This window comes from Oenanthe melanoleuca, chromosome 13 (genome assembly GCF_029582105.1).
Source record: "Oenanthe melanoleuca isolate GR-GAL-2019-014 chromosome 13, OMel1.0, whole genome shotgun sequence".
NCBI lineage: Eukaryota > Metazoa > Chordata > Aves > Passeriformes > Muscicapidae > Oenanthe > Oenanthe melanoleuca.
This window is the reverse complement of record NC_079347.1, coordinates 6,243,541-6,271,256: the sequence shown is the minus strand read 5'-3', so window position 1 is coordinate 6,271,256 and position 27,716 is coordinate 6,243,541. Positions and strand designations below refer to the sequence as shown.

Here is a 27,716-nt window from a genome sequence, read left to right as displayed (position 1 = left end):
AGATCAGTCTAACCGGTCAGCACAAGTCTTTTTCTGTGCTCAAAGTTGATGCTTGGCCAGGTCCTGTGCTGAGGAACAATCATCTTGAAGACACAGCTTCAGGAATCAAACCAACAGCCCAATGCAAGCAGGAGGTTCAGGAAACCAGGAATTGTCATGCTCAGAGAGAGCACTGCTGGGCACTACTTGAAATATTGTGTATTTGTGAATGAACATCCATCTTCTGGCACAGGCAACCAAGTCACTGTGGGATTAAACAGCCAAGGGAGATGGGAACCACTCTACTCATTCAGCATGTCTGCATTTTCAGTGACACAGTCTGCACAAAGAAGGTCATCTCCTCTGGTTTCCATAGAGCCAGAGACTGTTCTTATTTTGTCTGACCCTTTCCAAAAAAAGAGAAGTGTTCCCTGAATCCAGGATTATATATAGCAGAGATCAGAAAGCCTCACATCCAGAAAACTTTTTTTCTGATGAAGCTCTGCAGATGCCACAGCATAGACATGAGCAAAGAAAGGGAACTTGGCAAAATAACATGGATGAGCTTGATAATCCAGCATGACTGAAAAATTCCTGGGAGAGGCAGTCTGCCAAAGATCATCAAAAGTGAGAAGCTGGAGGCTTTCCAGGTGCAGCTGCTACAAGATCTGCTGGTCTGGAAGCAGAACTAGGGACTTGTTCTATAGATACCTGCCAAGAGACTGCCAAGGAAGAAAGCCATCGAATCAATGATGCCCAAATTGTCCTTGTAGCTTTTGATTCATAAGGAACCATGTCCTAACAGATGCAAGATTAATTGAGAATGTATTGTTCTCTAAAATTGCTATTGATCTGAGCTTCCCACACCTCTTCTTGAACACACAACAAGGTCTTACCAGTGCAAGAACAACAGTTACAACATTCAAAATTGAAATTCCACTTGATGTACACAGAAGAGCTGAGAGAGTTACAGAAGGCAGACAGTTATTTTTTTGAGATCCCAAGTAAATCAGTTTTGCGTTTGATTTTGTAGAAAACAACACGACAAGAGACTGTGGCACTGGATCTGGAAGCTGATGACTCACAGAAAGAGACTGAACTGAATAAATCCACTCATTCAACTGACTGAACTGTTGTCACTTAAACAGAACCTAATTGGCTCTTTAACGGCCTCTCTGAGCATATCCTTTTCTGTAATATGACCGATTATGCCATCAGAATTTATTGTTTATAGACAAACTTACAGAACAGTGAGGGAGCCTAACCTTTTTATAGATGTGTTTTAAGAGACGTTTGTTTCCTCTTTTTCAGATACGTGCACATTGAGATGAATAATTGCAGACAATAACAGGTCCTGATCTTTTATGTACTGCAGCAGCTCTTATAGCTGCTGATTTCTTTTTTCCTTATAGGTTTCACAATAAAGGCCAGTGATGCAGCAGACATCTGAAGTTAACTTAGCATATTGCAGAGCTAAGGGTTTAACCCCACTGAACTATTACTGCCATATGTTCCATTTCTTTCAGGGAATTTCCCAATGGGAAAGAACTCAGACAATGTGAAGAAAAAACATCCAATATTGTTTGCCCTACAGCTTCTTACTGTTTATTTCTAGCGATTTTCCCCTCCTCACATGATAATCGCCTTATTGGAGAGCAGCACACTGCAGATGTGGGAGCAAAAGGGACCTGATTTAAGATCTACAGCTTGAGAGTGAACTGAAATGCTTTTGAAAATGGTGGAATTACAAAAAGCAGCTTAGGATCCCAAATCACCAGCAAGACAGAACAAAGCCTTAAGAGTCAAACATAAAAAAACTGATTGTAATAATTTCCTCTCATGTACCTCGCTCAGTCAGGCACAGGTTTTGAGGGCTCTGGGTTTCCCCCAGGCAGGAGTTCCCATGCTCCCATGTAACCAACACAGACATTTCAATCTTGAGGGTAATGCTGACGTGCATAAGCCGACACTGGGGATCAGGGATCTGAGCCTTGATGCCTTAGCTAGGCACTCCCACACCACATTCACCTTTACACCCTTTGGAGATGGGTTACAAACTCAGACTCCTGTAATTCAGAATCAGTTTACCAAACACTGCCTGCTTCTGAGCCACTCACAAGCCTGAGTTCTGAATCATTTTCTTATCTATCTGCACATAATACAGAATCATGTTGCTAAGGTTTAGCGCAAAATCAATCAAATAAAAATTACGAAAAAAAAGATTTGTAGAGGGATTGAGGAAAGGTTACTTTTAAATTACGTTTCAGATTCAGTTCTGAGAGGATTTGGTTATCAAATCCCAGACTCATAACTCACCCTCACGAAGCACATCATTCATTTCCTAGTCAAATAGGATTTGATTCATTTCATATGTAAGAAAAGGAACGGCACAAGACCCTCTGTGCAAAGAGTGACCCCAGCACGACAGTGAGGGCTGCTCTGGCACTGTCCTGCAGCACCAGGGCCCAGCACAGGCTCTGGGTAGCCCAAACCCACCACTGACCTCTCCATCGCTGTCAGATATAACAATAAATGCATCCGCAAAAGTGCGCTTCTTCTTGGCATTGGCTGGGTTCCTATTCTCCTCCTCCTCTTCCTCCCCATCCTGACCTCGAGACTCCAGGCCCTCTGCAGGCTTCTTCCTTCTCGGCATCCTTCACTCTGAAACAGAGGGAAAGATTAAAAGCCATTTGTTTCCTTCTGATTTAGATTTCCCCTAACACTCTTTTTTTTTTTTTGCTATTTTTAGGCAAAGGACCCCAGGCACTGAAACCTTATTACAAAGTGTGGTGGATTTAGTGTTACTGGGAGCCACATGCACCAGTCACCACTCATCTAGTTAAGAACACTTTATTACAGCTGATTGCTAAAAAGGGATTTCAGGGGAACAGCAACACAGACTAAAGCCACTCTGTATGCCTTGTTCCAAAGCAATGAGGCTTTCCTCTAAAAGCCCATCAGCAAACTCCTCCACAGCATCACTTCACAGCAGGTCTCCCACCCTCCAACACAACCTCCCCTCCCCAGGCCCACACCTCAACCAAAACAAACTGGGCTGTAGCAGTGGATCAAGCTGACATTTGCACACCAGACCAAGAAGCCACCACAGCACAGCCTTTGCCAGCTTTTGTGTTTGACAAAACCAGGGGGAAAGGCATTGTTCGTTCAAGGATTCTGTCCTGCCGTCTGCACAGCTCAGTGCGTGGCTGCTCCAGCGCTACAGACAGGGAAAACACAGGCAATGGCAGCAGGCAGGCTGGAAACAAGACAACAGGTTTTTATCTGGCAACATGGATTTCTCAATGAGCAGCAGCCTCCGGAAGAACTCCATCCAGACATGCCCAAACCAGCTGCATTAATGAAGGCACTTAACGAGCAGTGAGGAACCTGCTGAGTGTTATCAGTGCAAACCTGAGTGCATGGAACAATTCAGGACAGGTGCCCACACAATGCAAACTGGTACTTCAGCATCCCTTCTCTTGGCAGTCCATAGACTGATGGAGAGGGATGCACAGCAAGCATAGGCTGCCTGGATCCAAAAGAGCTCAGAGGAGAGGACTGGGAAGTGATCTCAGTAAAGGAGAGCAGCAGGATGGCACAGAGTTAAATCACCCTTTCCTGCCTGTGCTTGCTGTTTGCCTGGTAGCTCAAGAATAACATTCAGTGCTTCTTGAACTGTGATGTAAAAGAGCCTTACAAAGCAGGCTGAGCATGACCAGCTCTGCTGAAGTTCAATTAAACATGTGCAGACAGAGGCTGAACAACAAGCCCCTCGTTCCACATCAGGGAGCAGCAGAGCTGGAAATGCAATTTAAATTGGCCAGTTCCCAGACCAGTGTCCTTCCACAGAATCACTCTGCCTTCCTTCAAGATCACTGAAATAGCTCAGATGTATGCCGAGATCTAAAATAAGAGCAAGAGAAGATGCAACAGAAACCCTACATCACCAAGGATAGAGCCAAACCCTTTTCTGTTAACACCACAAAATTGCAAACAGCCACTGCGTACAGAAACACTAAGGGAGGCCAAAATCCCCATCAGTGCTGAGAACAGCAGTGCATTGCTCCATCTACAGTCCGAGCAGCAAGGTGAGGAATAACCATGCTCCCTCCCTATGATCTGCAGCCTTCCTTCTGCAAATACATGCACACACACGCCCAGAGACAAAAGGCGATTATCCTGGTGAGTCATGATTTGCACCAAAGGTTTGCTGAGCTCTCTGAAAGCAGAATGTTGCACAAATGGGCAGTCACGGTCAAAGTGACTGCAAGGACCTCTGCAGTCCTCTGGTGTTTGTTTAGGAATCATAAAATGGCTTGGGTTGAAAGGGACCTTAAAAATTATCTCATTCCAAACCCCTGCCATGGGCAGGGACACCTTCCACTACCCCAGGTTGGTCCAAGCCCTGTGCAACCTGGCCTTGAACACTGCCAGGGATGAGGCAGACACAGCTTCTCTATGCTAATGTATCACCACCTTCACAGAGCAGAATTTCTCCTTAATATCTAATTTAGTCCTCCCTCTGTCAGTTTGGAGCCATTAAGGAAATAAAAATGAGCACTGCTTTTGGTAAAGCACTGGCTCTTGAAAAACAAAGCTGTTCAGCTCCAGCTAAACTGAACTCCAGTGTTGTTGGAATATCCTCACTGTATGTTCTCCATTTTTTTATCTATTGCTCCAAATGGTCTCTTTGCTCACCCTGCTCAGGGAGATGAGCCAAGCCTCACACCCAGCAGCTGTGAGCTGCCCCCACAAAGGGCATCGATGGTGGTGGAGAATGTTTCCTTATCTTTGGAAAACCACTCACTCATATGCCATGAGGAGCACAGAAGAGCCCATGCAGAACCACTGAGGCTTTGGAGATGCAGCCTATAAACCTTTTTACCCCTACAACAAAAGCTACAGCAACAAACAACTGCTGCCTCTTTGGTTGTTTTTTTTTTTAAAATCCATGTTGGTATCACCATCTCTCCTCTGACTCTGCGATACATCTTCTGCTCTGTGCTAAATAAGAGATCACTGAGAAATATCAGCTGAAGTTATGATGAGTCACCTACCTTCAACATTTAAAGGAGAGAAAAGAGGAGATGTAAGAGATGTAACCACACAACTCCCACAACGCTTCTGAAAATGAAGGGACTTGTGGCAAAGAGAGTCTCTGAAAATGTAACTAAGGGAACAAGACAAGTAAGAGATCACTCGTAGCTGTGCTAGTCTGAGGCTGTGAGTAGGAGAACAGTAATAGCTTTTATTAGACAAGCTGGTGTAGCTGAGGGAAGACAACACGCATCAGAGCACAGACCTCCTCTTCAGGAAGCGAAGTTGAGCATATTTTGCTTTTAGCACTCTTGGAAAGGATAGTTGTGAGTGCCTAAGGGGAAGATACCTGCTTTCAGACCCAGAAAAAAAAAAGGCCAGAGATTGAATTATCTAAAATTACCTTTGCAGTCCAGTTTGCAGACTCATTTTGCAGTTATCCAGATTTTTTCCCAACTCTGAATTTAAGAGAATTTCTTTGTAAATGGTCTGACAGCAAAGGTGACCTCCTGACAAGGGACTCGCACATGCCACACTTCTCCAGTCACATTTTTAGGGATATCCTTGAAGATCCCCAACTTGTGATTATTTGTCATTTTCCCTCTCATCTATCATTTTGATGAATCAGAAAGCAATTACCGACAGAACAATTCTAAATCTTGACACTGCAGCTACAGACCTGCCAAGCTGTGACAGCTTGAAAAATGCTCGAAAAAACCAAGCCAAAAAAAATGAATGACTCTCATCCCCGGATGAGTTCCTGAGTCGTTGGAGACACAGGCTGTCGCTTTGTAAACAACTCCCCCCACCTCGGGAAGCAGAGGCACGATGCTCCCCGTGCTCAGGCAGGTCAGCACCACACGGTTCCGTGGAAATATCATCCCCAGACCCTCGGCTTGACCCCGCACGCAGGTCACAGCTGATGCTCCGTGAGCAGGACACGAGGGCTGGCAGCGCCCCGGGGAGAGAGAAATTGTTTACAGGATTGATCCGTTTATAGAGCTGGCGCTGCACAGAGGGGATACGGGCACTGCAGAGGCCACGCATGGCCGGGCGCATCCGCACAGGCTGCTGAGCTCTCGGAGATGCTCCCTGCTCCAGTGCCCTCGAGCCAGCCCGCAGCATCTCCCTCCTCCAAGGGCAGGGGAGGAAAACCCAGAACCCACTCATGGTCCCTTCCCTTTCCCAACCCGCTGCCTTCGGGCACCGAGGGCTCTGCAGGGATATCTGTAAGGATGGAGTCAGGAATCCTCGACAAACTGGGGAGAAGCATGGGGGATCCCAGTCGGGATCGGGGTGAGCTCTGCGAAAGGGGATCAGCCACAGGTGGGCAAACCTAAGGGAAGGGAGCGTGCCCCGGGAAAAGGGGAGGGAGCCAGGCCTGGAAGAGGAACAGGAGAGGCAGGAGCGTCTCGATCTCAGGAGGTGCGGCGAAGGCCGAGCTCCGGTTTTCGAGTCCTCTCTCCAGAGAACGGTGCAGGAGGAGTTCCAGGGTATCCACAGCACCTGGTCCCTCCAGACAAGAGACAGAAGTGCTCTTAGCGGGGGACGGCAGGTGTCCCTTCCGGGGGACAGCGCTGGGGTCCGGTCCCGGGCCGCCGGGGACGGGCACCGGGGGCCATGTCTGGGAGAGGTCAGCTGGGGGCAGGGGCCAGAGAATAGCCCCGGGCAAGGGAAGGGGTTTCTCTCGCAGCCCCGGGAGCCCCGTGGCTCGCCCGGGGCCCACCCGCCGCAGGGCAGCGGCATGCCCCGTAGGGCACGAGGTACTCACCGGGCCTGGGCCTCCCCGCTGCCCGCGGCCTCCCCGCCGGGTCTCCCGCACCGGCCCCGGTCGGCGGGTCCCGCACCCGCGCTCAAGTTGGCGGCGGAGGCCTCATTGCCCTCACCCAAGATGGCGACAGCGGCTTCACTGTGTCTCACGTGGTTATTGGGGTGCTGAAGCGAGCAGCGCCATATCAGTGGCGGGCGGGCAGCGGGCCCAGACATCTCGCTCTGAGGTGCTGGTGGTCTCGCCGTTTTCTCAGCCCGAACGCGGCTTCTTCAGGAGAAGAATGCGCAGCGCCGCTTAAACACCCACAAAAACGAGCACCCACGGGGCTGTCCGCAATATTCCTATGCCCACAACCAACATGTCCGCCGCCGCCTCCCTTGGATGGTGCGGTGCTCTCGCGGGAGACCGCCCTGCCGTTGCTAGGCGCGGAGGGGGCGCGTGGGCGGCTTCTCGCGAGAACAGCGTGAGGCGGCGACGGTGGCCATGGCGGACGGGGCCGGTAGCAACGGGGACGCTGCGGGGCCGCTGGTGGGCAAAGAGGCGGGTGAGGCGGCGGGACCGGGAGCGGGCGGGTGGTCGGGCCCCACGAGGTGCCCTCTAGCCCGGTTGGATCCTGCGAGGTGCGGAGCATCCCGAGGCCGGACGGCCCGCACCTCGCGGGGATCCACCGGGCCGCTGACGCCCGCGTTTTGTGTCCCACCCTCTTCACCCCACAGTGGAACGGCTGATCCGGGAGAACGGACACATTTTCACCGAGGCGCAGTGCAAGGTGTGCAGCGCCCTGCTCATCTCCGAGTCACAGCGGCTGGCTCACTACCAGGTAGGGAAGGGGGAGTCCCCCCGCCTCCGCCCCAGGCCAGCCCCGCGCTTGGCGAGACACCGAGCGGGGCTTTCTCTGCTTTCCCCAGAGCAAGAAACACGCCAACAAGGTGAGACGATACCTGTCCATCCACGGCGGGGAGGAGGGCGCCCAGGGGAAGAAGATGAAGCTGGAGGTGAAGCAGGTGAGAGGAGACCCAATCAATGTGTATGAGTAATGTCTACAGTCAATGTCTTAAGATCTAGAGGGTAAGTCTTGTGAAGAGTGGCTGAGGGAGCTGCGGTTGTTTAGTCTAGAGAAAGGATCAGGGCAGACCATATTGCTCCCTTCAACTCTCTGTCAGATGGGGGTCATCCTCTTCTCCTAGGAAACCAGCAACAGGACAAGAGGAAATGGCCTCGAGTTGTGCCAGGGCAGGTTCAGGTTCGACATCAGGAGGAATTTCTTCACTGAGAGGGTTGTCAGGTATTGGAAGGGAGGTGGTGGAATCACCATCCCGAGAGGTGTTTAAGAAATTACTGGACATGGCACTCAAGTGCTCTGGTGTAGTTGATGAGGTTGAACTTGATGATCTTGGGGGTCTTTTCCAGCCTTAATGAATCTCTCATTCTGTAGATTGTCTGAAGGGAGGGTGTCAGAGGATAAACCAGACTCTGCTCAGGGGTGCCCAGCAACAGGGTGAGAGGCAACAGGCAGAAACTGATGTGCAGGAAGTTTCATGAACATGGGGAAGAAATTCTTACCTGTGCAGTGACCGAGCACTGGAGGATTGCCCAGAGAAGGCTTGGAGTCTACCTTCCTGGGGATATTCCATAACTGTGGAGTCTCCCTTACTAGGGATATTCCAGAACCATCCAAATGCAATCCTGTGTCAAGTGCTCTGGGATGTTCCTGCTTGAGCAGGGAGGTTAGACCAGACAACCCACTGTGGTCCCTTCCAGCCTGATCCATCCATGGATTTTGTGAATGCAGCATCCACGAGGGCGAAATACAGCTCTGTGGGACCTGCTGGGCTAAAGGCAGTTGCACAGCCTTGTAAGTGAATGAGAAAAATGCTTTCAGAAGGGGCTTTGTGAGAACTGACAAGCTTAGTGGCAGGTGTTTCAGCAGGCCTTGTCTCAGTTCCTGCTGCCCTCCCCACTCAGACAGCCTCTTTGAGTTTGTCCTCCCCATTTAAACAAATGCATGTTCTTCTTTTTGATAGTCTTGCTTGAAATGACAGAGAAAGAACAGAAGCAACAGCTTGTCAGGAGCATCATTGCATAACATCACGCAGAGCACATTGGGTTCACTATCCACAGGAATTCTCCTCCCAGAGAATTATTTTACTTATTTAGGTTTCCTCAGCTGGTAGCTGGAGCTTGTTGGTCAATAAAGGCCCCACGTTCCATTCAGCCATCTGTCTGCCCTGTGACTCCCTTGTGGAACAGATTCTACTTTTATGATTGCTTCAGCTGTAATCCCTAACTCTGGCATTTGCAGGGAGCTGGGGGATAACAGCAGATGCCTTTGCACATAGCGTCAGGCTGAGAACTGCCTGCTGCTCCCTCCTCAGCTGGTGTTGTGTTGCAGATGACCCAGCTGATAGTGATGTTTGTGCTGCTCAGTTCACACCTTGCAGGGGATGAGGCTGCATGGTCCAATTTTGGCAGCTGCATGCTTAACCTTGTCCTTAACCCAAATAGGCCAAGGCTGCCCCTCTGCCTGGAGTGTTTGCCAACAGGTTAAAAACAGTAATCTGGTGCAAGAACACTCTCCAGGGATGGAGAGGGTGATGGTGCATCATGGCAGTTATATCTAGTCACGCTTCGTCAACTTAACACCCAAATGTCTTTGATGATCTATTTTTAGACCCCCAAACCTTAGTGTTTCTTCTCAAAACCAGGAGGCTAAACAGGATGACCTGCAGAGGTCCTTCCCAGCCTCACCAACTCAGTGGTTCTCTGTGCACAGGACAGCAAGCAAGAAGGCAGCAATGGGGAGGACAGGAACAAGTGCTGTCCCATCTGCAACATGACCTTCTCCTCTCCGGCCGTGGCAACCTCTCACTACTTGGGCAAGACTCATGCCAAGAACATGAAGCAGCAGGCCCCCAAAGTAGAAGGTATGAGTGTCTGCAGCACCTTCACATAGTCCCATAGGACTGTTGAGAGAGGTTTTTTGAACCCCAAGTGTGAGCTCTGGTAAGAGTGTGTGGTGTTTGCCATGGAATAGAGTAAGCCAGCAGTGCACCTCCAGAGACTTGGCTGTGCCAGCCTGCTCAGTGGGCTGGCATTGGCAAGAGGTTGTGTGGTTTATTTTTGTTTTGCTTTGTTTGGGGGAAATGCAGCTGGCAGCAGCCATTGTACCCAACCCTGTATGCAGGCGTGTGATGTTAAGATGTAGAAGCGCCTGTCACAGGGTATGATGCTCATTAAAAGGTTGCAGAAACTGAAGTGATTGGTGGAACTCTGATATGGCAAATTCCCTAGGGCTGCTCAGCTACACCAATGTGGCCTCTGAGGTTCACAGACTAAGGAGCTACAGATTGCTGGGGAGTGAGAGAATAGAGCTGGGGAGCATCAGTATGTGCTTGTTCTGACTTTTGTCTGCCCCAGCACAACTGTGCATGTGTCCCATCCCTTTGCTAGCTACCAGAAAAGCCTTGTGGGTGGGGAGTGACACCCTCTGTCCAGGGCAGATAGGGGTAGCTGTGGGCATGGAGGGCTGCAGCTGGTCAGGACAGAAGGAAAACACAGCGATTGAGTGCACCTAAGGATGGCAGCTTGTGCTAGTTCCAAGCTGGGGACTTGTGAGTCACCCAGACACCTGATTTCTGGGATCTTCCAGGCAGAAACTGTCTGTCCTAGCATGTCTTCCTGACTTTGCTAAAATGTGTGCACAGCAAAGCCACCTCCAAGATCTTCTTGTTCTTTGAAGCCCCTGCTTTTGAATATGATACGAGCCTGCAGGAAGAGGTGGATGTTCACTGAGCAGTCTGGTGTGTGCCTTTGGTGCTGGCATGAGCGGAGCTCTCTGATCCCTAGCAGGTTACTCACTCTGCTTTTTGGCACCCTGGAGGGAGAGGGTGCAGGTTTCTCCAACACACAGAAGAGCTGCTTCCCTGTGTGGATTCACTATTGTCAGACCTGGTCCCATTTGTGCTGTGTCCCAAGCAAGACTCCTTGTGAATTCAGGATCAAGTCCTGTGCTTCCAGAATCCCACTGCCTTTGCTGTGCAAGGGCTTGTGCCCATGTTCTGTCTGGGAGATGATAACAGCAGGTGGAAGCTCATTATACCCAATGTTTCTTGAATACAGTCATGCTTATGTTAAGGAGAAGTATGCAAATGTGTTGGATTTTTTTAAACCCTGAAACTTTTCCTGGCATACTCTGAGTTATGTTACCACATGTCTTTAAATTCTGCAGCGTTAAGGAAAGAGGTAGGAAAACCATTAATTTATTGAGATATCTTACACTGGCTAGGTTTGGGGTTTAGATGTAGGGTGTTACTGTTTTTAATGTGGGTTTGGGGGAAATAAAGTAACTGGTTTTTACCTCTGAGTTCTATGACTGACCAGGAGTTTGGATTCACCCTACAGAAACGGTGCCCCCACAGAAACACCCTGCTGCCCCTCCCACCTCTACTGCATCTTCTAATGAAGAGAACAAGGACATTACTGACCCGGACAAGTTCTGTAGCCTCTGCCATGCCACTTTCAACAACCCCCTTATGGCAAAACAGCACTACGTAGGCAAGAAGCACAGAAAGCAGGAGACCAAACACAAGCTGATGGCGCACTACGGCCGAACCCCAGATGCATCAGCATCATCCTTCATGGGTGAGTTCTCAACAGGGAGGCTGATAGCCAGCTGAAGAGCAGGGTGGGAGAGAAGCAGAATGTGTCTGTCAGGCCTTTGGATGAGAGAGTCTGTGTGGAGGGAGCAGGGGAGTATTGCTTGTGATGAGGAACTTGATTATACACCCTAAGATTGATTTGGTTGATGTTGTAACCCCTGGCAGCAGATGTTTTAGACTGTAGCTACTCGTGACAAGCTTTGGGTTTTGTTATGCAGTGCTGTTGAATTGGGGACGTGTCCTTTTTATTCTGTGTGCAGATAATCCAGGGATTTTGGCCAGTACTGTTTCTAGTTAGGTGATTGCATCCAAAATGGAAAGATAAAAGTGGCATTTGATGCTTAAAAGTCGTCTTTGAGGGGACTAGCCAGAGATGGAAGGAATAGGTTTAACTGCACCTGCTGCTTCAAAGCACATGAAAGCCAGAAAGATTTCTCCCTGAATGCCTTTCTGCCTCTGTGTGGGCACTTCCATCTGATGAACTAATGCAACTCTCTCTGGAGCAAGCAGGAATGTGGAAAAAAAACCCCAAAGCTATTAAGGAGGAACTTTAGGCAGACAGTTACAACTCTTTTGGTTTATGATCTGCTGCTTATGAGCACTTGTACGTGATGAAAGCCCTCCGAGTCCAGTGAAAGCATTAGGCACTCACAGAAAACTCCTTTGTTCCTCCCAGCAGCCTTCTGTTGGGCCAGGAAGTCTTAGTACCTGCTGGATACTTGAGGTAAATAATAAGCAGACAGATCATCTTAAAATCTTCATTAAGGGCTTCTTTCTCTGTCATAAAAACCCACACAAGGAGAAGATTAATTATTCTAATTCTTTGCAGGCCACCTTTAGATACCGGTAGCACTTATGACAAATGAGGCTCAATTAGCCAAGTAATGTTCTCTCCCACATTGCGTGGCCGTGTGGGAGATGGAAAAGGTGCTCAGTATCTCACGTTACCCATCTGCTCTGCACCTAATTAGTGGGGTCTGATGAATGGTTCCAGTTGAGTGTGACTCAGGCACTGACAGGGGCAGGAGCCCCAGCCCAGGCGGGCTGGGTAGGTGGGCAGTGCCATTGCTGGGTAGGTGGGCAGAGTGCCCTTGCCTGTGTGATTGATGTGTCCCAAGAAGTGCCAGCAGAATGGGAATATACATTCACGTCTCCAGGCCACTTCAGCTCTTCAGGAAAGGTTTCAGAGCCTGGTCTGCAGTCAGGGAGGTTTTGTCCCGCTCTCTTTGCCTGTGTCTGTGTGCCAACAGCCGCAGTTGTCCCTAAACTCTCTGCTGGGACATGAATTGCAGCAGATAAAGATGTGTTCTTGGCAAATGCTACACTGAGGTGGTTGCCCACTTAAAGTTCTTTGGGAACGAGTAGTTTGGGGTTGAGGAGTGTAGTTTAGATAACTTCATGCATCTGTCGGATGAGTTTGCAACAGAGAAACCTTGATATTGATGGTCAAGGGAAGCAGATGATGATGCAGAGAAGCAGACCTGATGGCTGTATCAGCTCCTCTGGCCTTTACTGCCCAGATCCAGCTCCATTTTGAGACCCAAATGTCCCACTGGAGTCTGAAATACCTGAGGCGCAGCAGCTGCGTGGCAAAGTGTCTGGTACCTCCAGAGTTGAGCTTCCCGATGATTTACTGCTCTGCACTCCTGGGATCCATTTCCTCTTTCACCTTAGGAAAATGTCTTGTGAGATTCCCAACCAGAGCCCTTCCCCAGTGAGCCAAAATTCAGGAAGGTTTAATGTCTTGAGGACAACTGCCAGAATTTTTCCCTGTTAGAGACTCCTGTGCTGCCATACTTGCCTGTTTTGTATCTATGACCTCCTGAACTTTCAGTCCAGCTGGAGTTGTCATGTTACACAAAACCATTGATCCTGTTGAGCACCACTATTGTTGGAAACTTTTTTTTTTTCCTGGCAGTTAACTGATCCACTGACTGTAACCAAACTGCTTGAGGACAGAGCTTAATATCCTCAGTTGGCACCTCAGCAAGGCTTAGCAAAATGCTGCATTGTGGAGCTGGACAGTGGGTGTAATCTCCTCTGCCTGCCTTTTTTATTGAAATATTATGAGCTTACAAATTCAGTATCTCCTATTTTCTGTTTTGAGATGTCCAGATCAGCAGAAATAGGAATATGGGAGAGAAATGGAGTTGCAAAGGCAGTTATAGACTTTGGGGTTTGGGGTCCAAATCTGAAACTTTTACTATTCCTGATACTGTGAACTGTTTGTAGGGAACATGTGTGTGTTTTTTAGCAATGAACAAACCATGGGTTTTTTTTGGCTTAGTGATTGCCTTGCAATGACTGGCTGATACACGGTGGGATACTGGGATTCTGTGATCTCCCTGCCTGGTCAGATTGTTGACTGTTACTTGTCTTTGTTTAGGGTTGTTTAATAAATCAGGTGATTTATCTGGCTTGTTTCTAACTCAGGCACAGGGATTGGCTAGCTGTGTGTGCTAACACTGCTGTCTGTTTCAGCTGGGAAGGGCTACCCCTGCAGCACATGTAACATAGTGCTGAACTCCATAGAGCAGTACCAAGCTCACATCAGTGGCTTCAAACACAAGAATCAGTAAGTAATGTTCTTGTCTAAGTGTGTTTCCAGCCTCACTGTTCAAATCGATGGCCTAAATATAACCTAACATGCATTTTTGAGCACGTGTTTCCAGCTGACTTCCAAACAGAGCAGCAGGGTCTGTGCAGGCTCTCTCTGTGTGTCCTGCTCCAGGAGCTCCCTCTGCAGACAGCCCAGTCGTGCTGCCGCAGTGGAAGTGCCTCCGGTTGATTTTTGTTCCTAATAGTTCAGCTCAGCACAGACCTTTGCAGTGAACCTGACACCTATTAAACACAGTTTCTCTTAGCAACTGAGATTTTAATTTAATTAAGGACTGGCTCAGTGGAGATCTGCTTGCCATTCTAATCTCCATTGGGATTGCTTGTTTTAAAATTTGGCATATAGTCAGCATGCTCCAGAAACCTGGACTGTATTCCTGAACTCGCTCTTATAGCTGGCAAGTTAAATAATGGCATCCCTTGCATATATTATTAATTGAAAAAAATTATGCTGCCAGATGATTAATACCAAAAATACTTGTTCTGGAGACTGCCAATCTTTAATCTAAGAGCCTTCACTAAAAGAGGTGCAGTAATGAGCCTGGGTTGGTTAGAGAGCTTCTTAGAAGGAAGAGGTATTAAGAAATGCTACCTGAAGGCAGGGAAGGCTCCTAGCCAAATTCCCCAGAAAGGACAGGAAGAAAACTGGGATCACTTGTTGCCTGTCTATGGAATAACAGCCTCCTGGTCCCTCAGCTCTGGGGAATACTTGATGGGAGGACATTGATGGGAAGTTCCAGCTCTCATACAGCACTACTGGATCAATGAATAGGAAGTATCCCATTCTAGAGAGATAACATTGAGGATGTTCCCAACAAACACATTAATATTCTCTTTAAGGACACTGCTGTTGTTGGAGCTGCCGCAGCCACGCAACTCCCTTTCAGAAAGCTGCTCTGGATTCAGCAGTGCAGTCCTCTTCCAGCTTCTGCAGCCTGCAGAGAGGCAGGATGCTTACTTCGTAATGGGAGCTCTTTAGCAGTCCTTGAGCTGTGCCACAGCTAATTCTGCCATGCTAAAGGTGTCTGTTTACACACAGCACAGAGAGCAAGGATTCACTTGGAAGATTTTCTGGCAAGTTGTTGCCTTGGCTGCAGTGAGCTGTTGCTCCACTGACAGCCTTGCCTGCTGAGCAGTGATTGCAGCTGGCACATTTCAGAGCATTTGTGACATTGTCTCCTTTCTTTCCTTTTTCTTGCTCCCTTCCATGTGCAGGATGCCAGGAGCAGTGCCGGTTGTCGGACCGTTCCCGCCACAGCAGTATGTCCGGGAAGAGTCAACTGCCCCAGGAGGCTACAGTTACTTCAGCCAAGACTTCTAGAGCAAGTTGCAGCACTATTCTTGGAGTTGTTGGTGGCCCCAGAACGCACATCCTTTGCCAGCCCACAATGGTTTCATTATCCCTCTGGATAAGCAAAGCCCTACCCTCCTGTATACACCCGTTGAGCAGAACGGGGACTGAATCTGTCAGGAAAAGGATCCAGCTGGAAGAGACTTGCTAGACAGCAAATACTTCACTCCCTTAGAGTAGTTTTCATTGTGTAATTGCTTCCTGTGAAGGTGGGTGTGGTGTGAGAGGAAGTGTGTATCTGGTGTAAGGAGGGTTTGGCAGTAAGCTGGTAGTGGCACCTTCTCCCTGTCCCCACTCTGGGGTGCTGCCCATCCTGCTGCTGGATTGCTCTCAAAGGGACACCAGCACCCATGGGCACCCCTGGGCATGACAGGAGGGGACCTGGAGTCACCCATGTGGCCGGGAGGCTGAGGAGGGAACATGGCCCTTGTCCCTAGCTGAGCCCTGGTGGTGTTGAGCTGTCAGCCCAGCTCTGCTCCTCCCTGCCCTGAGCCAGGGCTCTGCCTGCCTCACCAGGCTGAACTCCATTGCCTTCTGGACTGGCAGGCACAGGACAGAGCACAGAGTCACCCATGAGCCACATCCTCCACAGAAGCAGCACAGTCCCCTGCCCAGGCCGCAGCCAGCTCTGTGGAGCCAGTTGCTCCTCCAGCAGCACACCAAGGGTCCCTGCCTCAGCCAGGGGAAGCACAGTCCTGGCCACAGCCCCAACCACTGCCATCCCTCGTGGCCCTGCTGGCTCCACTTAGTAAATCGGGTGCAGATGTAGAGTCAGGACTGTGTTCCTGCTTACAATTAGGGGCTGGGAAGATTTGGGTGGCTCTGTTCTTGCCTTGCAGTCCTTGCCATGACCGCTGCTTTACTGGGATGAACCCCCAATGTTGTGCAAGGGACAAAGCTGGTGAGCAAAGCTCCTGCTTTCTTGGCCCATAGATGGACACTGCGGCCCAACTCAGCACATGGTGTATGCCATGTCCCCACGGGGAGCAGGACACATTCTGGCCCCATGCACCTCATTCCCTGTGCCAGCTGCAGCCACAGCATTCCCTCCCACACCCAGGGCAGGAAGAGGTAGCAGGGCTGCAGTGGGACAAGGCATGACACTGCCCCCACTTCTGCTGATCACTCTCAACTTGTATGTTCCCGTTCAGCCTTCACTGCCCAAATCTGTGGATGGTCCTGTACCATGCTGGGGGCTAGATGAAGCTTGGGCCCCTGGTGTCCCTGTCCTGCAGCCCCTACGCTGGGCCCCACGTTCTTGGCTCCCCAGAGGGAGCAGCTGGTTTGTTTGCCAAGTTCTACCTGGTTAAACCTTAACCAAGCTGGGTTGCTCCATCAGTCCCTCCCAGCCAGAGATAAGGATGGGCAGGCAAGACCAGGGCCTGGTGGGACATGCTGCCCCAAACCTGGCTGTTTGGCTCCAGGACAGGACCCAGCCCCTGCAGAGCACCCTGCCCAGTCTGGGTCAGCTGCCTGCCCCTCCAGCTTGCCCCCTGCCTTCCTCAGCAGATCCCCACTGATAAAAGGGCAGCAGGTTGTGGCTGGAAGCTACCATGTTGAAGCCAGTGGAACTGGATGGAGCTGGAAGGCCTTGTGCTGGGGCTCACTCCTGCACTCCAGGGCTGACCCACTCTCTCAGTGCCAGAAGGTTCACATCACCCCAGCGCATGGAATGAGCTTGCTCAGCCTCACATCCTATGCATGTACAGGATCCAGTGAGCTGGGGCTTCTGTGCCCCAAACAAGAGCCGTTCAGGGGAGGCCAAGAGAAACTTCCAGGAGGAAAGAGCCCCCCAGGCTCCGGCCCCCACAGGAGCCACCGTGCTGCGCGGGCTCTGGCTGGCCGCAGGTGCCACCGCAGCGGGAGTGGCGGCAAGTGCTGGGGCCAGGCACAAGGGGCGGCTGTGTTCCCGCAGCTCCGGCTGCCTTCCAAGAGCAATATTGTTGGCACCAGGCAGGCTCCCTGCACCGGCAGCACATACATGGGCCTTTCATGAGGGGAGTGGGGATGATTTACTGCCTGGGGGAAGAGGCAGGGGCGGGAGCATGGAGCCCCAGTGTGGCGGCGTCTGGCCCCTTGCGCGTGCTCGCTGCCGCGGGGCCCCACACATGTCATCAAGGCCAAGGATCTGGCCAGGGGATCATTTCTCCCAACGGGTCGCGGGGCAAGTGGGATCCCTCTGCCCTGTCTATGGAGTTCTGAGAACACACTTCATCTCTGGGCACCCCGCTGTGCCTGAACTAAGCAACCACGGGTCACACATCCCTTATGCCATGGTGATGGGGGCAGCCCCTGAGCTGGGGGAGACAGGGCACCAGAGGAGGATGCTGGGGCAGGGGGCACCCACAGCGCAGAGTGCTGTGCTGGCACAATCCCCCCTTGTTGAGCTGCTGGCGTGGCAGAGGCCGTTGTGGTGCTGCAGGCAGCGGGTGGCAGTCGGTGGGGCTGGGCTGCTGTGAAGGGCTTTTTGTTTGCCGTCAGTTGCTGTTATAAATCAAGCCAGGCAGCCAAGCCCCATCCCAGTGCTGGCCCACGGCAGGGAGGTAGTCAGTTCCCAGCTGCCTACAGCAGAGCCCCACCAAGCCCTGGCCTGTGCCTGGCAGTGCCCTGGCCCAATGGGGATGTTTAGTGTGACACTGGGCAAGGTTCCCAGTCTGCTTGCCCTTCTTCCACTCAGCATTGGGGAACCCTGGGATACAGGGAATCTTTCCGTGCTCATCCCAGGCTGTGGCTCCTACAGGCTCCCCAGAGTCCCAGCTCTCCCTGGTGTTCTCAGTACTGGCAACATCCCCTTCTCTCTGGTTTTGATTTGGTTTTGGTTCGAATTGAGCTGAACCCAACATTTTTCTGTGCTTCCGGCATGCTGTGAACTCTGCAGGGGCGGCCGCTGCTCCGTGAAATTGATGTTCTCGTCTGCTTCACGCGTCAGCAGGAATGAACAGCTGCTGGGGGCTGCTGGCCCCCAAGACTGCTCTGTGCACCTCTGCACCCCAAGGGAATACCAGTACTCCAGATGGGGAGTAGCACAGGGTGGATGGTGCTATGGGAGATCGTAGCACCAACCAGACCTCACAGTGAAACTGTGTCATACTGGAAGTTGCTGGATAGGCACAGCATGGACAAGACTGTGCCCAGGACTCATAGTGTGGCCCTACAGAATGGGGGGTGGTGGTGGCAATGACAGTGCACCCCAATCATAGGGCCTCAAGATCCACACCAGGCATGGACAAGGCTGTGTGTGAGGCCCAGCACAGCCCTGGAAGATCTTGCTGGGAAGCAGATGGCAAAGCAGGATCCAGGAAAGGAGAGCAGCTCTATGGCCCGACCCTGGCTGTGTGTACTGGGGGACACTGACCCCTCCTGATGGCAGCAAATGCTCAGGGGTCATTGTTCCCTGGGACCACACCAACTTAGAGTGTCTGGCTTTACCCAGTGCCCAGAGGTCCTCCATGGGCCAACGAGCAGCAAGGCCTGGGCATGGTGGGCTCTGACTGCCCCAGCACAGCCTACAGCATTGGGAAGGTGAGGGCGAAGTGTTTATAGGTCGGATTAGGCCACTCCAACGCTGGCTTGCAGCTCAGCCACGTTTTATGACGCTCCGTTATGGGCTCCTAATGAGGGTCACAGCCACTTTATGGCACCGACAGTGATAACGCTACAACTAATTATGGCACAATTATCATATGGGCTGCTGGGCACCCAGCAACACTCAGCACCCAGCCTGGGCTGTAACACCTGCTTTGGGCTGGAGTGCTCCCACTCCTAGCAATCGGGGGGAAATGAGGGTGGCCTTGCCCCCTGTCCCATCTGCTGCTCCCACGCGTGGGGTCTGCCTAGGGGACGGCACAGGGGAGTAGCCCCGGGTGCTTTGCAGCCCCCTGCATTCCCCACTCTCAAGGGGAGGCTGCACCGGCAGGGCTGGGACGGGGGCCCGGGGGCCGCCTCTTGCTGCTGCGGGGGAGGGTCCGTGCTACCCCCCCACTTCCCCCGTCCAGCTCGGCTGCGGGTCGGTTTGCAGAGGTGCCGGCGGATCGGGGCCGGTCCCCGTCCCCCCCTCCCGCCTCCCCAGCGCTCCGGGCGGGGCCGCTGTAACCCGAGCGCGTCCCTACAAAGTGCCCGCGCCCCCGCGGCGGCGGCAGAGCGGGGCCGGAGCCAGCCTGGAGTGAGCCCCAGCCCTGCCTGCTGCCGGAGCCGTCCCCGGCCCTGCCGCCATGGGGCCACGGTGTGGGGCGCGGCGGCGCTGAGCCCGCTGTGCACGGACTTTGCCCCGGCCCGCGCAGCGCCGGCGGCTCCGCCGCAGGAACCCGTCACCGCCGGTAACCACGCCGACCGCGACCCTCGCCCTCGGCACCGCTCGGGCCCCCCCCTCTCCCGGGACACTCTCCCCCTCCCTGGAATCCCCCGCCCCCAGCTAACCTCTCCTAGCGCCCGACCAGGCTGCCGCTGGCTGGAGAGATCGGGCTCCCGGCTCCCCACTCTCCGTGCCCCCTCCCATTCCTGCCCAGGCTCCCCTGTGCTCTGCCTCCCGTCCATGCGCATCCACCCTCGCGGTGACCTGGGGACCTCGCATTATTTCTACCCCCTGTGCCTCGGGAAAGGAGGGGCTGCCCGCCCGGATCCACTCACCCGACCCTGCCTGTCCCGCAGGGTGGGATCCCCGTGCTGGGGGGGCCTGGAAGATGCGGCCCCTCTTGCAGGTCGTGGCGGGGCTGCTGCTGGCTGCGGCTGCACGGGGCAGGGCGATGGAGCCAGGTACGGCTGCGAGGGGCGAAACTGAGCCGGGGGGCGGCGGGAGCGGGGTCGTACTTTCTGAATACTTTCTCCATCCCAGCTGGGACGCGGGTGCTTTCCCGGGCACACAGCCCCACCGCTCTGCTCAGAGCAGGGCTGGCGGGAGCTGGAGACACGGCACAGGGCACACGTTTCCATCGCTGACAGGAGCAGGGTGGCTCCAGCCAGGCTGTCCCTGTGCTGCGGGGGCTTGGCTCACTCGGTGGACACGCGTGTCAGAGAGGGGTTGCAAGACAGCTGTGGGCTGTGGCTGCTGTGTGTAGCTCCTGGGGAGGCGCGGGCAGTCCGTGCATCGTGGTGGTGGGTTCAGCAGAAGGACGTCCCCGGGGACCAGAGACCAGCTGCCCCACATCCCTCCTGTGCTGGCCATGCACTGGGCTGGAGACACACTCTTGCCCTCCAGCTCCTGCACGTGGCACTCGGGCTGCCGTGGTATCGCTATGCTGGCGGCCAGTTTGATTCTGCCCTCCACATGCACACGCTGCTGCTGCTGGCCATCGGCAAGCTGGATTCCACTGCCAGCCCGGGCACTGCCGGGGACAACCAGGCTGTAGGGATCCCAGCCGTGCTTGGGGCATGTAGGGGTCCAGCGATGGGTGTCTAGAGGGGTTTGGTGCCCTCTTTCAGTAAGGCAGACCAGGCTGGAGCACCCTGCACCACTGGGAGTGGTGAGAGGATTGTGGCATGTGCGGCCTTGGACGGGGACATACCACTGGGGAAACCATGTCCCTGTGCTTCAGGGCAGAGTCCAGCCCTTACCTGCTTCTGGGGTGGCAGAGCCAGGCTCTGGGCTGTGTCACACCACATGCTCTCCAAACTAGGATGGGCATATGGAGGGGTCCTGCTGTCAGGGAGGGTGAGCACTGGGGAGGGCGCTCACCACATCTCTCCAGAACTATTTGAGAGCCCTTTGCTGGAGTCAGAAGAGGAACATCTCCTAGTGGACCCAGGCAACACATTGAAGCTGTACTGTGATGCCAACCAGAGTGGTGCCAGTGTGGTCTGGTACAAGGAGTCCCGGCCACTTTTCTCGGGGGGTCGCATCCACCTCCGTCAGAGCCTGCTTGAGATCTCAGAGGTCGCGTACGAGGACTCAGGGCTCTACGTGTGCCAGGCACAGGGAACTGGGGAGGTCCTGCGCAACTTCACCATCTCTGTCGTGGGTAGGAGCCCCGGCAGCACCCAGCTATCCCTGGGGCAGCAAGGCAGCCACTGCCCGCCCAGCCCTGCAGGCAGGGATGTCTTTTTCAGCCCATTTCCCTTCGCAGACTCCCTGGCGTCAGGTGATGATGATGAAGATAGTGATGGGGACAGTCCCCACGGAGACCGGAATGAGGAGTCGGTCTATGTGCACAGAGGTCAGTGCCACACTGGGGCACTACAGGAGAGGGCAGGTGGGGCAGAACCGGGGGCATGGGGCACTGCTGCCTCCTGTGCACAGGGCTCTCCCCCACTGTGCATCCTGCATGTCCCCAGCTCCTTACTGGACTCACCCACACCGGATGGACAAGAAGCTGTATGCAGTCCCTGCGGGGAACACGGTGAAGTTCCGCTGCCCAGCCTCAGGCAACCCCAGCCCCAGCATCCGCTGGTTCAAGAATGGGCGCGAGTTCCGAGGGGAACACCGCATCGGGGGCATCCGGGTATGGGCCAGCTCCTCCCACCACAGCTTCTCTCCCAGGACCCATCTTTCCCAGCTCACCTCACTGCCTTACCTCCCCCTCTGCAGCTCCGGCACCAGCATTGGAGCTTGGTGATGGAGAGCGTGGTGCCCTCTGACCGCGGCAACTACACTTGCCTGGTGGAAAACAGGTTTGGCAGCATCCGCTACAGCTACCTCCTGGACGTGCTGGGTGAGAGTTCCTCAGTATGGTGCTGCTCTGGGCTTTCTCGTGCCTGGTGGGGTCAGGGAAAGGGGTGGAAGAGCCTTTGTTCATGGCTTACCCACTGGTGCAGTTCACATGTCCCTCACACCTCAGGGACATGGGATAGAGACCAGGCTTGGGTTGTGCTGATCTGTTTTATAGCTGGTGAAGGGCTCTCTGTGGCTTCATGGTGGGTGGAGAAGGAGGGAAAAAGGAGCCTGTGCTCTTGGCCACCAAGCCAGTGACACTGCTCTGCTCCCTGTGCACAGAGAGGTCCCCACACAGGCCCATCTTGCAGGCTGGGCTGCCTGCCAACACCACAGCCCTGGTGGGCAGCGATGTGGAGTTCTTCTGCAAGGTCTACAGTGATGCCCAGCCCCACATCCAGTGGCTGAAGCACATTGAAGTGAATGGCAGCAACTATGGTCCTGACGGGGTCCCCTACGTGCAAGTGCTCAAGGTAACAAGGGCTGGAAGCACCATGTACCTATGCTAAAGTATCCCCAAAGAAGAGGGATACTGACCATCCATCCCTCTTTCTGACAGACTGCAGATATCAACAGCTCTGAGGTGGAGGTGCTGTACCTGCGCAATGTGTCCATGGAGGATGCTGGCGAGTACACCTGCCTGGCAGGGAATTCTATTGGCCTCTCCTATCAGTCTGCCTGGCTCACTGTCCTGCCAGGTAAGGATGGGGTCCCAGTGTGGGGTCTGGGATCCCTAGCATACACAGGCCATTCCTCAGGCCAACTCATTCCCTGCAGAAGAGGAGCTAGTGCGGGAAGCTGAGGCTCCTGAGACCAAGTACACGGACATCATCATCTACACCTCAGGCTCACTCGCCGTGGCCATGGCCATTATCATCATGGTGCTGTGCCGGATGCAGACTCAGTCGAGCAAGCAGCACCTGGAGCCTATGGCAGTCCACAAGCTCTCCAAATTCCCACTCATTAGACAGGTGGGTACCAAACTTGAGCCCTGGTAATGCAGGGAGACCTTGGTGAGCAAGATGCTCCATAAGTGCCACTTGTGCCCATCACACCTTATCCTGCTGCCAGCTTTGGAGCTGCCCTTCCCACTGTCTCCTGCAGCTCCCTCAGCCCAATGCTCCAAGTGAGGGTCTCTTCATTTTTCTGTTGTGTCTTTCTTTGGCCCTGGAGCACGGGATGGGATGGTTGAGGACCCGTGTCTCTCTCCATAGTTCTCCCTGGATTCCAGCTCCTCCGGGAAGTCCAGCACATCCCTTATGCGCGTCACCCGACTCTCCTCCAGCTGTGCCCCGATGCTGGCTGGTGTCATGGAGCTGGACCTGCCCCTTGACGCCAAGTGGGAGTTCCCCCGAGACAAGTACGGTGCCATGCAGGGCAAGGACAGGGGCTGCTCTTCCCAGCTGCCCCAGGGACAGGAGCATGCAGGTGGTGGATGGGGAGGCCTCTGACCAACCTTAAGGCCCTCCCTGTGATCTCTCATGGTTCTGCTTGTCTTTGCCAGGCTGGTGCTGGGAAAGCCCCTGGGGGAAGGCTGCTTTGGCCAGGTGGTGCGGGCAGAGGCTTATGGCATAGACAGAGAGCGGCCAGACAGAGCCGTCACGGTGGCTGTCAAAATGCTGAAAGGTAACGGCTCCTGTGCCAGTGTCCAAGGAACAGAGGTCGCATCAGTGCCAGGCAGGGGTGTCACCCAGCTGGCATCATGACACAACCCTCCTTCCCTAGACAATGCCACCGACAAGGACCTGGCTGACCTCATATCTGAGATGGAGATGATGAAGCTCATGGACAAACACAAGAACATCATCAACCTCCTGGGAGTCTGCACACAGGATGGTGAGGGGGCTGTGCAGGCAGGGTTTGGGCAGGGCATGGAGCGAGATCGGGGATGTGGACTGCTGGGGTTAGTGGCTAACTGGGAAGGGACAAGGCAGGGCAGGGGCTGAGCAAGTGGCCACCCTTCCCAGGGCCGCTGTACGTGATTGTGGAGTTTGCTGCGAAGGGCAACCTGCGCGAGTACCTCCGTGCCCGCCGCCCCCCGACACCTGACTACACTTTTGATGTCATGGCAATGCCTGAGGAGCAGCTCTCTTTCAAGGATCTGGTCTCCTGTGTCTACCAGGTGGCCCGTGGCATGGAGTACCTGGAGTCCAAACGGGTATGGCTGGCTTGGCCTGCGTGGGCTACCTGTGCTGTGCACAGCTTGGGCAGGCGTGGTGGTGACAGAGGAACTGTATTCCTGGTGAACTCACTGTCCTTGTGGAAAGGGAGCCCAGCCCATTCTCTTAGGCTGTCCAGAACCTCCCAGCCCCATCCAGAAAAGCTCAAGGCAGTACCTCCCAAAAAATATGGGACTCAAAAAAAAGTATGGGACTCAAAGCCTGACCCACCTCCTGGGGAAGTGTATGTGGTCCCCACACTGTCCCTGTCACTGCCAGCTCGATGATGGGATGGTCCCACCACTGCAGAGGTGCTGGGGGGGTGTGTGGGAGGGAAACAGTGATTTCAGTGTTTGAAGGGGACACATGCAGCTCATCCATCTCACACCCCTGTGGGTGATGCTCCCGCCTGGCAGTGCATCCACCGTGACCTGGCTGCCCGCAACGTGCTGGTGACAGCAGAGAGTGTGATGAAAATCGCTGACTTCGGCTTGGCCAGGGACGTTCACGACATCGACTACTACAAGAAAACCAGCAACGTGAGTGGGGCTCCTGGGAGAGGGGCACAGGGACCCCCAACCAGGGCTGAGCTGAGCAGAGGCTTGCTCTTATAGGGTCGCCTGCCAGTGAAGTGGATGGCACCTGAAGCCCTGTTTGACCGTGTCTACACCCACCAGAGCGATGTGTAAGTTCTGAGGGGAATGAGGGTCTGTTGGGTGGGGGTTGAGGATGCTGTTGGTGTTGGACAAAGCAGCACTGTGGGGTTATGTATGTACTCAGCGCAGGATGTACCCATGTACTCATGTACCTGTGAGCAGAATGGGGGTACTCTGTGAGGACAGCGGGGCACATATTCTCTAGGGGTGATTCACCCTCTCCCATCCCTGCTCCCACAGCACTGCAGGGTGCAGTGGGCCAAGCTGGGGGAGAACTCTAGGATGTATTTGACCTCCCTTTGCATGATCCTAGGTGGTCCTTTGGGATCCTGATGTGGGAGATCTTCACACTGGGGGGTTCCCCATACCCTGGTATCCCTGTGGAGGAGCTCTTCAAGCTGCTGAAGGAGGGGCACCGCATGGACCGGCCATCCAACTGCACCCACGAGCTGTGAGTATGAGCCAGGCAGATGGGCAGGGGGCACATGAGACCCCACTAACACCCCCTCGTCCCCAGGTACATGCTGATGAGGGAGTGCTGGCATGCTGTGCCCTCACAGCGCCCCACCTTCAAGCAGCTCGTGGAGGGGCTGGACAAGATCCTGGCAGCTGTTTCAGAGGAGGTGAGAGGAAGGGAGTCTGGTAGGTGAGGGGTGGACAGTGTGGGCACTGGCAGCATTGGTGGTCATGGCACCATCCCTCCTTGCAGTACCTGGACCTCTCCATGCCCTTCGAGCAGTACTCGCCCTCCTGCGAGGACACCGCCAGCTCCTGCTCCTCTGATGACTCCGTCTTCACCCATGACCCACTGCCGCTGGCTCCCCGCCTCTTCTCCTACCCCAGCGTGAGGACTTAAGGGAGGACAGGGAAGGGTGATGCTGAAGCCACCTCTGCCCTTTCAGGGAGGGGGTGCAGGTTCCCAAAGGTCCCTGCTTTGTCCAGGCTGAGCAGTGGGTGGGCAGGGCCCTGAGCCACAGCACCAGGGCAGGGTGTCCCTCTCTCCAGGCTCCTTCTGGGCACTGAGCCATCAGCCCTGGCTGAGATCTGCCTGGTATTGTGGGGCAGCAGGAGCTAGAGCCTCTCCAGGTGGGCACTGCCTGGGATGCCCATGGCATTGCCCATGGAGATGGGCTTGGGCCAGGGCTTCAATGGAAGTGTCCCTGGGCAGGAGCCTCGCTTCTGCCAGGCTTCTGCTGCATCTGTACATAGCCACAGAGATGAATATTTATGTACATGAAATATCAAGCTGATAAATTATTTTTTTGGAATACACCCCAGTGCAGTTTCTGGGCTGCTCCTGGGGTGCAAAGGGCTCACCTAAGCTTGGAAGGAAGGCCAGGGGTTGCCTCCTCACTGCCTCCTTGCCCCAGCCAGTACAGGGACCTGCAATCACTCCTGGGGGACACAAAGACAGTGCCACAGGTGCAGGAAGTGATGTCCCCACTCCTGTGCCTCCAGGCCTGCTCCAGCACAAAGCACCCTTGCATCTGTTCCCCATTAGCCACTGCTGCACTAAGCCACCGTGAACTCTACTACCAGCATTGCCCTGAAACTGATCCCCCAACTGCCATGGGCTCCCAGGCTGGGAAAGTGCTCTGGGGCCCAGCCCCACGCACTGGGGACCTCCCACACCCTCCTGCCCAGGCCAGCCCAGCACTCCAGATAAAAGTGAGTTATGGGCTCTGTCTCCCCAAAGCCTGTGGGAGCACAAGTTGAGGGTCTACAGCCCCTGCTCTCTGATGCCTTTTTGCCTCCCCCTTGCCCTATGGTGCCCAGCAATGATGGCAGTGTGGGCAGAGAGGGCTGCAGCTGTCTCACCCCCTCCTGTCAGCCTGCTCCCTGGGTCTAGGGTTTCATCTAGGGCCAGGCTTTGCCGGCCGTTAGCCCCAGGATCTGGTTTCCTCCTTCAGCTCCCAGCTGCATTCACGGCCCCCTGCCTGGAAGCTGCCTCTTCCAGCATGGAAGCTGGCTCTCTGGCACAGCCTGCCCCAAAACAGCCCAAGGTGATGGGGGCTTGCAGGTGCTGTGGGGCAGGACCAGGGTCCAGGGCAGCTGGAAAGGGAGTCCTTCAATCCTGGCTGCTGCTGTGATGGTGTCAGGGTCTGGAATCTCAAGAGACACAGAACCTGGGACTTGATTCAGCCATGGGCGCTCTGCCTGTTGTGAGCTGTATGTGCTGGGAGCCCAACAACTTTCAGAACCATCTCGGTGTCCCCTCCTTTTCACAACCCCTCACAGGGTTGTTGGGGGGATCCCACTCCACTGGCATGCTTGCAGCCTCCATCCCCAGTCAAGCTCCCTTCTCTCTGGGACGAGCCCCCCATTCCAGCACGGGGGTGGAGGCAGACAGCCCACTGGCAGGTGTGAAACCTGCCTGTCCCGGCAGCCTGCCTGCCTGGGAAGGATCCCAGCTGTCCGGTAACGTGCCAGAACCAATGCATTTCGCACAGTCCTGAATAGGGCATTCACATGCTGAAGGGCAATTTGCCCAAGCTGCCCACAGGGGCTGCCCAGATCCCCGCTGGGACTGAGACTGAACATGGAGAGGGGCTGTGCCCAGCTTGCCACCACCTCACTTCAGACCGGGGTCTCCATGCTGAGGGCACCACAGAGGGCAGGCAGTTCTTGCTCATCTTGCACTGCCCTTTCCCTGGAAAACAGGGCCAAAGCCAATCTCACAATGTGAGGCATAGGTGGGTTTGCTAATGCTTAATACCAAAGTGGGGGAGGGGGGCAGAAGGGGACATTGTGATCAGGGACCTGCCATCTCTTGCCATAGCCTCACTTCACTCCTTGCGCACTTAAAAGGCTTTCCACAGGTGCAGGCAGTGCCTGCTACCCACAGC

General features: G+C 54.0%; 3 protein-coding genes across 12 annotated transcripts in view; 2 read left to right on the top strand and 1 right to left on the bottom strand.

The window, feature by feature from the left end:
• Positions 1–7,059, bottom strand: part of UIMC1 (ubiquitin interaction motif containing 1) — a 39,548-nt gene extending 32,489 nt beyond the window's left edge. For 5 of the 7 annotated variants that reach the window (XM_056502162.1, XM_056502161.1, XM_056502164.1 and 2 more), the window contains exons 1-2: positions 6,788–6,892; positions 2,483–2,640 (exon numbers count right to left, since the gene is read on the bottom strand). In XM_056502162.1, coding sequence (XP_056358137.1) covers positions 2,483–2,632 — 150 coding nt within the window. In that variant the 5' untranslated portion in view covers positions 2,633–2,640; positions 6,788–6,892. Of the gene's footprint in view, positions 1–2,482; positions 2,641–6,787 lie in introns of all 7 variants that reach the window. The other 2 variants (XM_056502160.1, XM_056502159.1) reach the window with 2 other exon arrangements.
• Positions 7,060–7,211: 152 nt separating this feature from the next.
• ZNF346 (zinc finger protein 346) lies at positions 7,212–15,586 on the top strand. 3 transcript variants are annotated; one of them, XM_056502156.1, is made up of 7 exons: positions 7,212–7,331; positions 7,504–7,607; positions 7,696–7,791; positions 9,561–9,711; positions 11,189–11,428; positions 13,927–14,020; positions 15,277–15,586. In XM_056502156.1, the coding sequence occupies exons 1-7, from the start codon at positions 7,271–7,273 to the stop codon at positions 15,380–15,382; spliced, it is 852 nt and encodes a 283-aa protein (XP_056358131.1). In that variant the 5' UTR covers positions 7,212–7,270; the 3' UTR covers positions 15,383–15,586. The 3 variants fall into 3 exon arrangements, with proteins under 3 accessions (XP_056358131.1, XP_056358130.1, XP_056358133.1); XM_056502155.1 differs by lacking the exon at positions 13,927–14,020 and having other exon boundaries at positions 7,223–7,331; XM_056502158.1 differs by lacking the exon at positions 13,927–14,020 and having other exon boundaries at positions 7,250–7,315.
• Positions 15,587–19,407: 3,821 nt separating this feature from the next.
• FGFR4 (fibroblast growth factor receptor 4) lies at positions 19,408–26,142 on the top strand. 2 transcript variants are annotated; one of them, XM_056502460.1, is made up of 18 exons: positions 19,408–19,728; positions 20,060–20,164; positions 21,097–21,366; positions 21,472–21,561; positions 21,680–21,846; positions 21,933–22,056; positions 22,338–22,528; positions 22,615–22,753; positions 22,833–23,026; positions 23,270–23,415; positions 23,560–23,681; positions 23,781–23,891; positions 24,023–24,213; positions 24,631–24,753; positions 24,829–24,899; positions 25,184–25,321; positions 25,388–25,493; positions 25,580–26,142. In XM_056502460.1, the coding sequence occupies exons 2-18, from the start codon at positions 20,092–20,094 to the stop codon at positions 25,724–25,726; spliced, it is 2,403 nt and encodes an 800-aa protein (XP_056358435.1). In that variant the 5' UTR covers positions 19,408–19,728; positions 20,060–20,091; the 3' UTR covers positions 25,727–26,142. The 2 variants fall into 2 exon arrangements, with proteins under 2 accessions (XP_056358435.1, XP_056358437.1); XM_056502462.1 differs by lacking the exon at positions 21,097–21,366 and having other exon boundaries at positions 19,545–19,728.
• Positions 26,143–27,716: the final 1,574 nt, after the last annotated feature.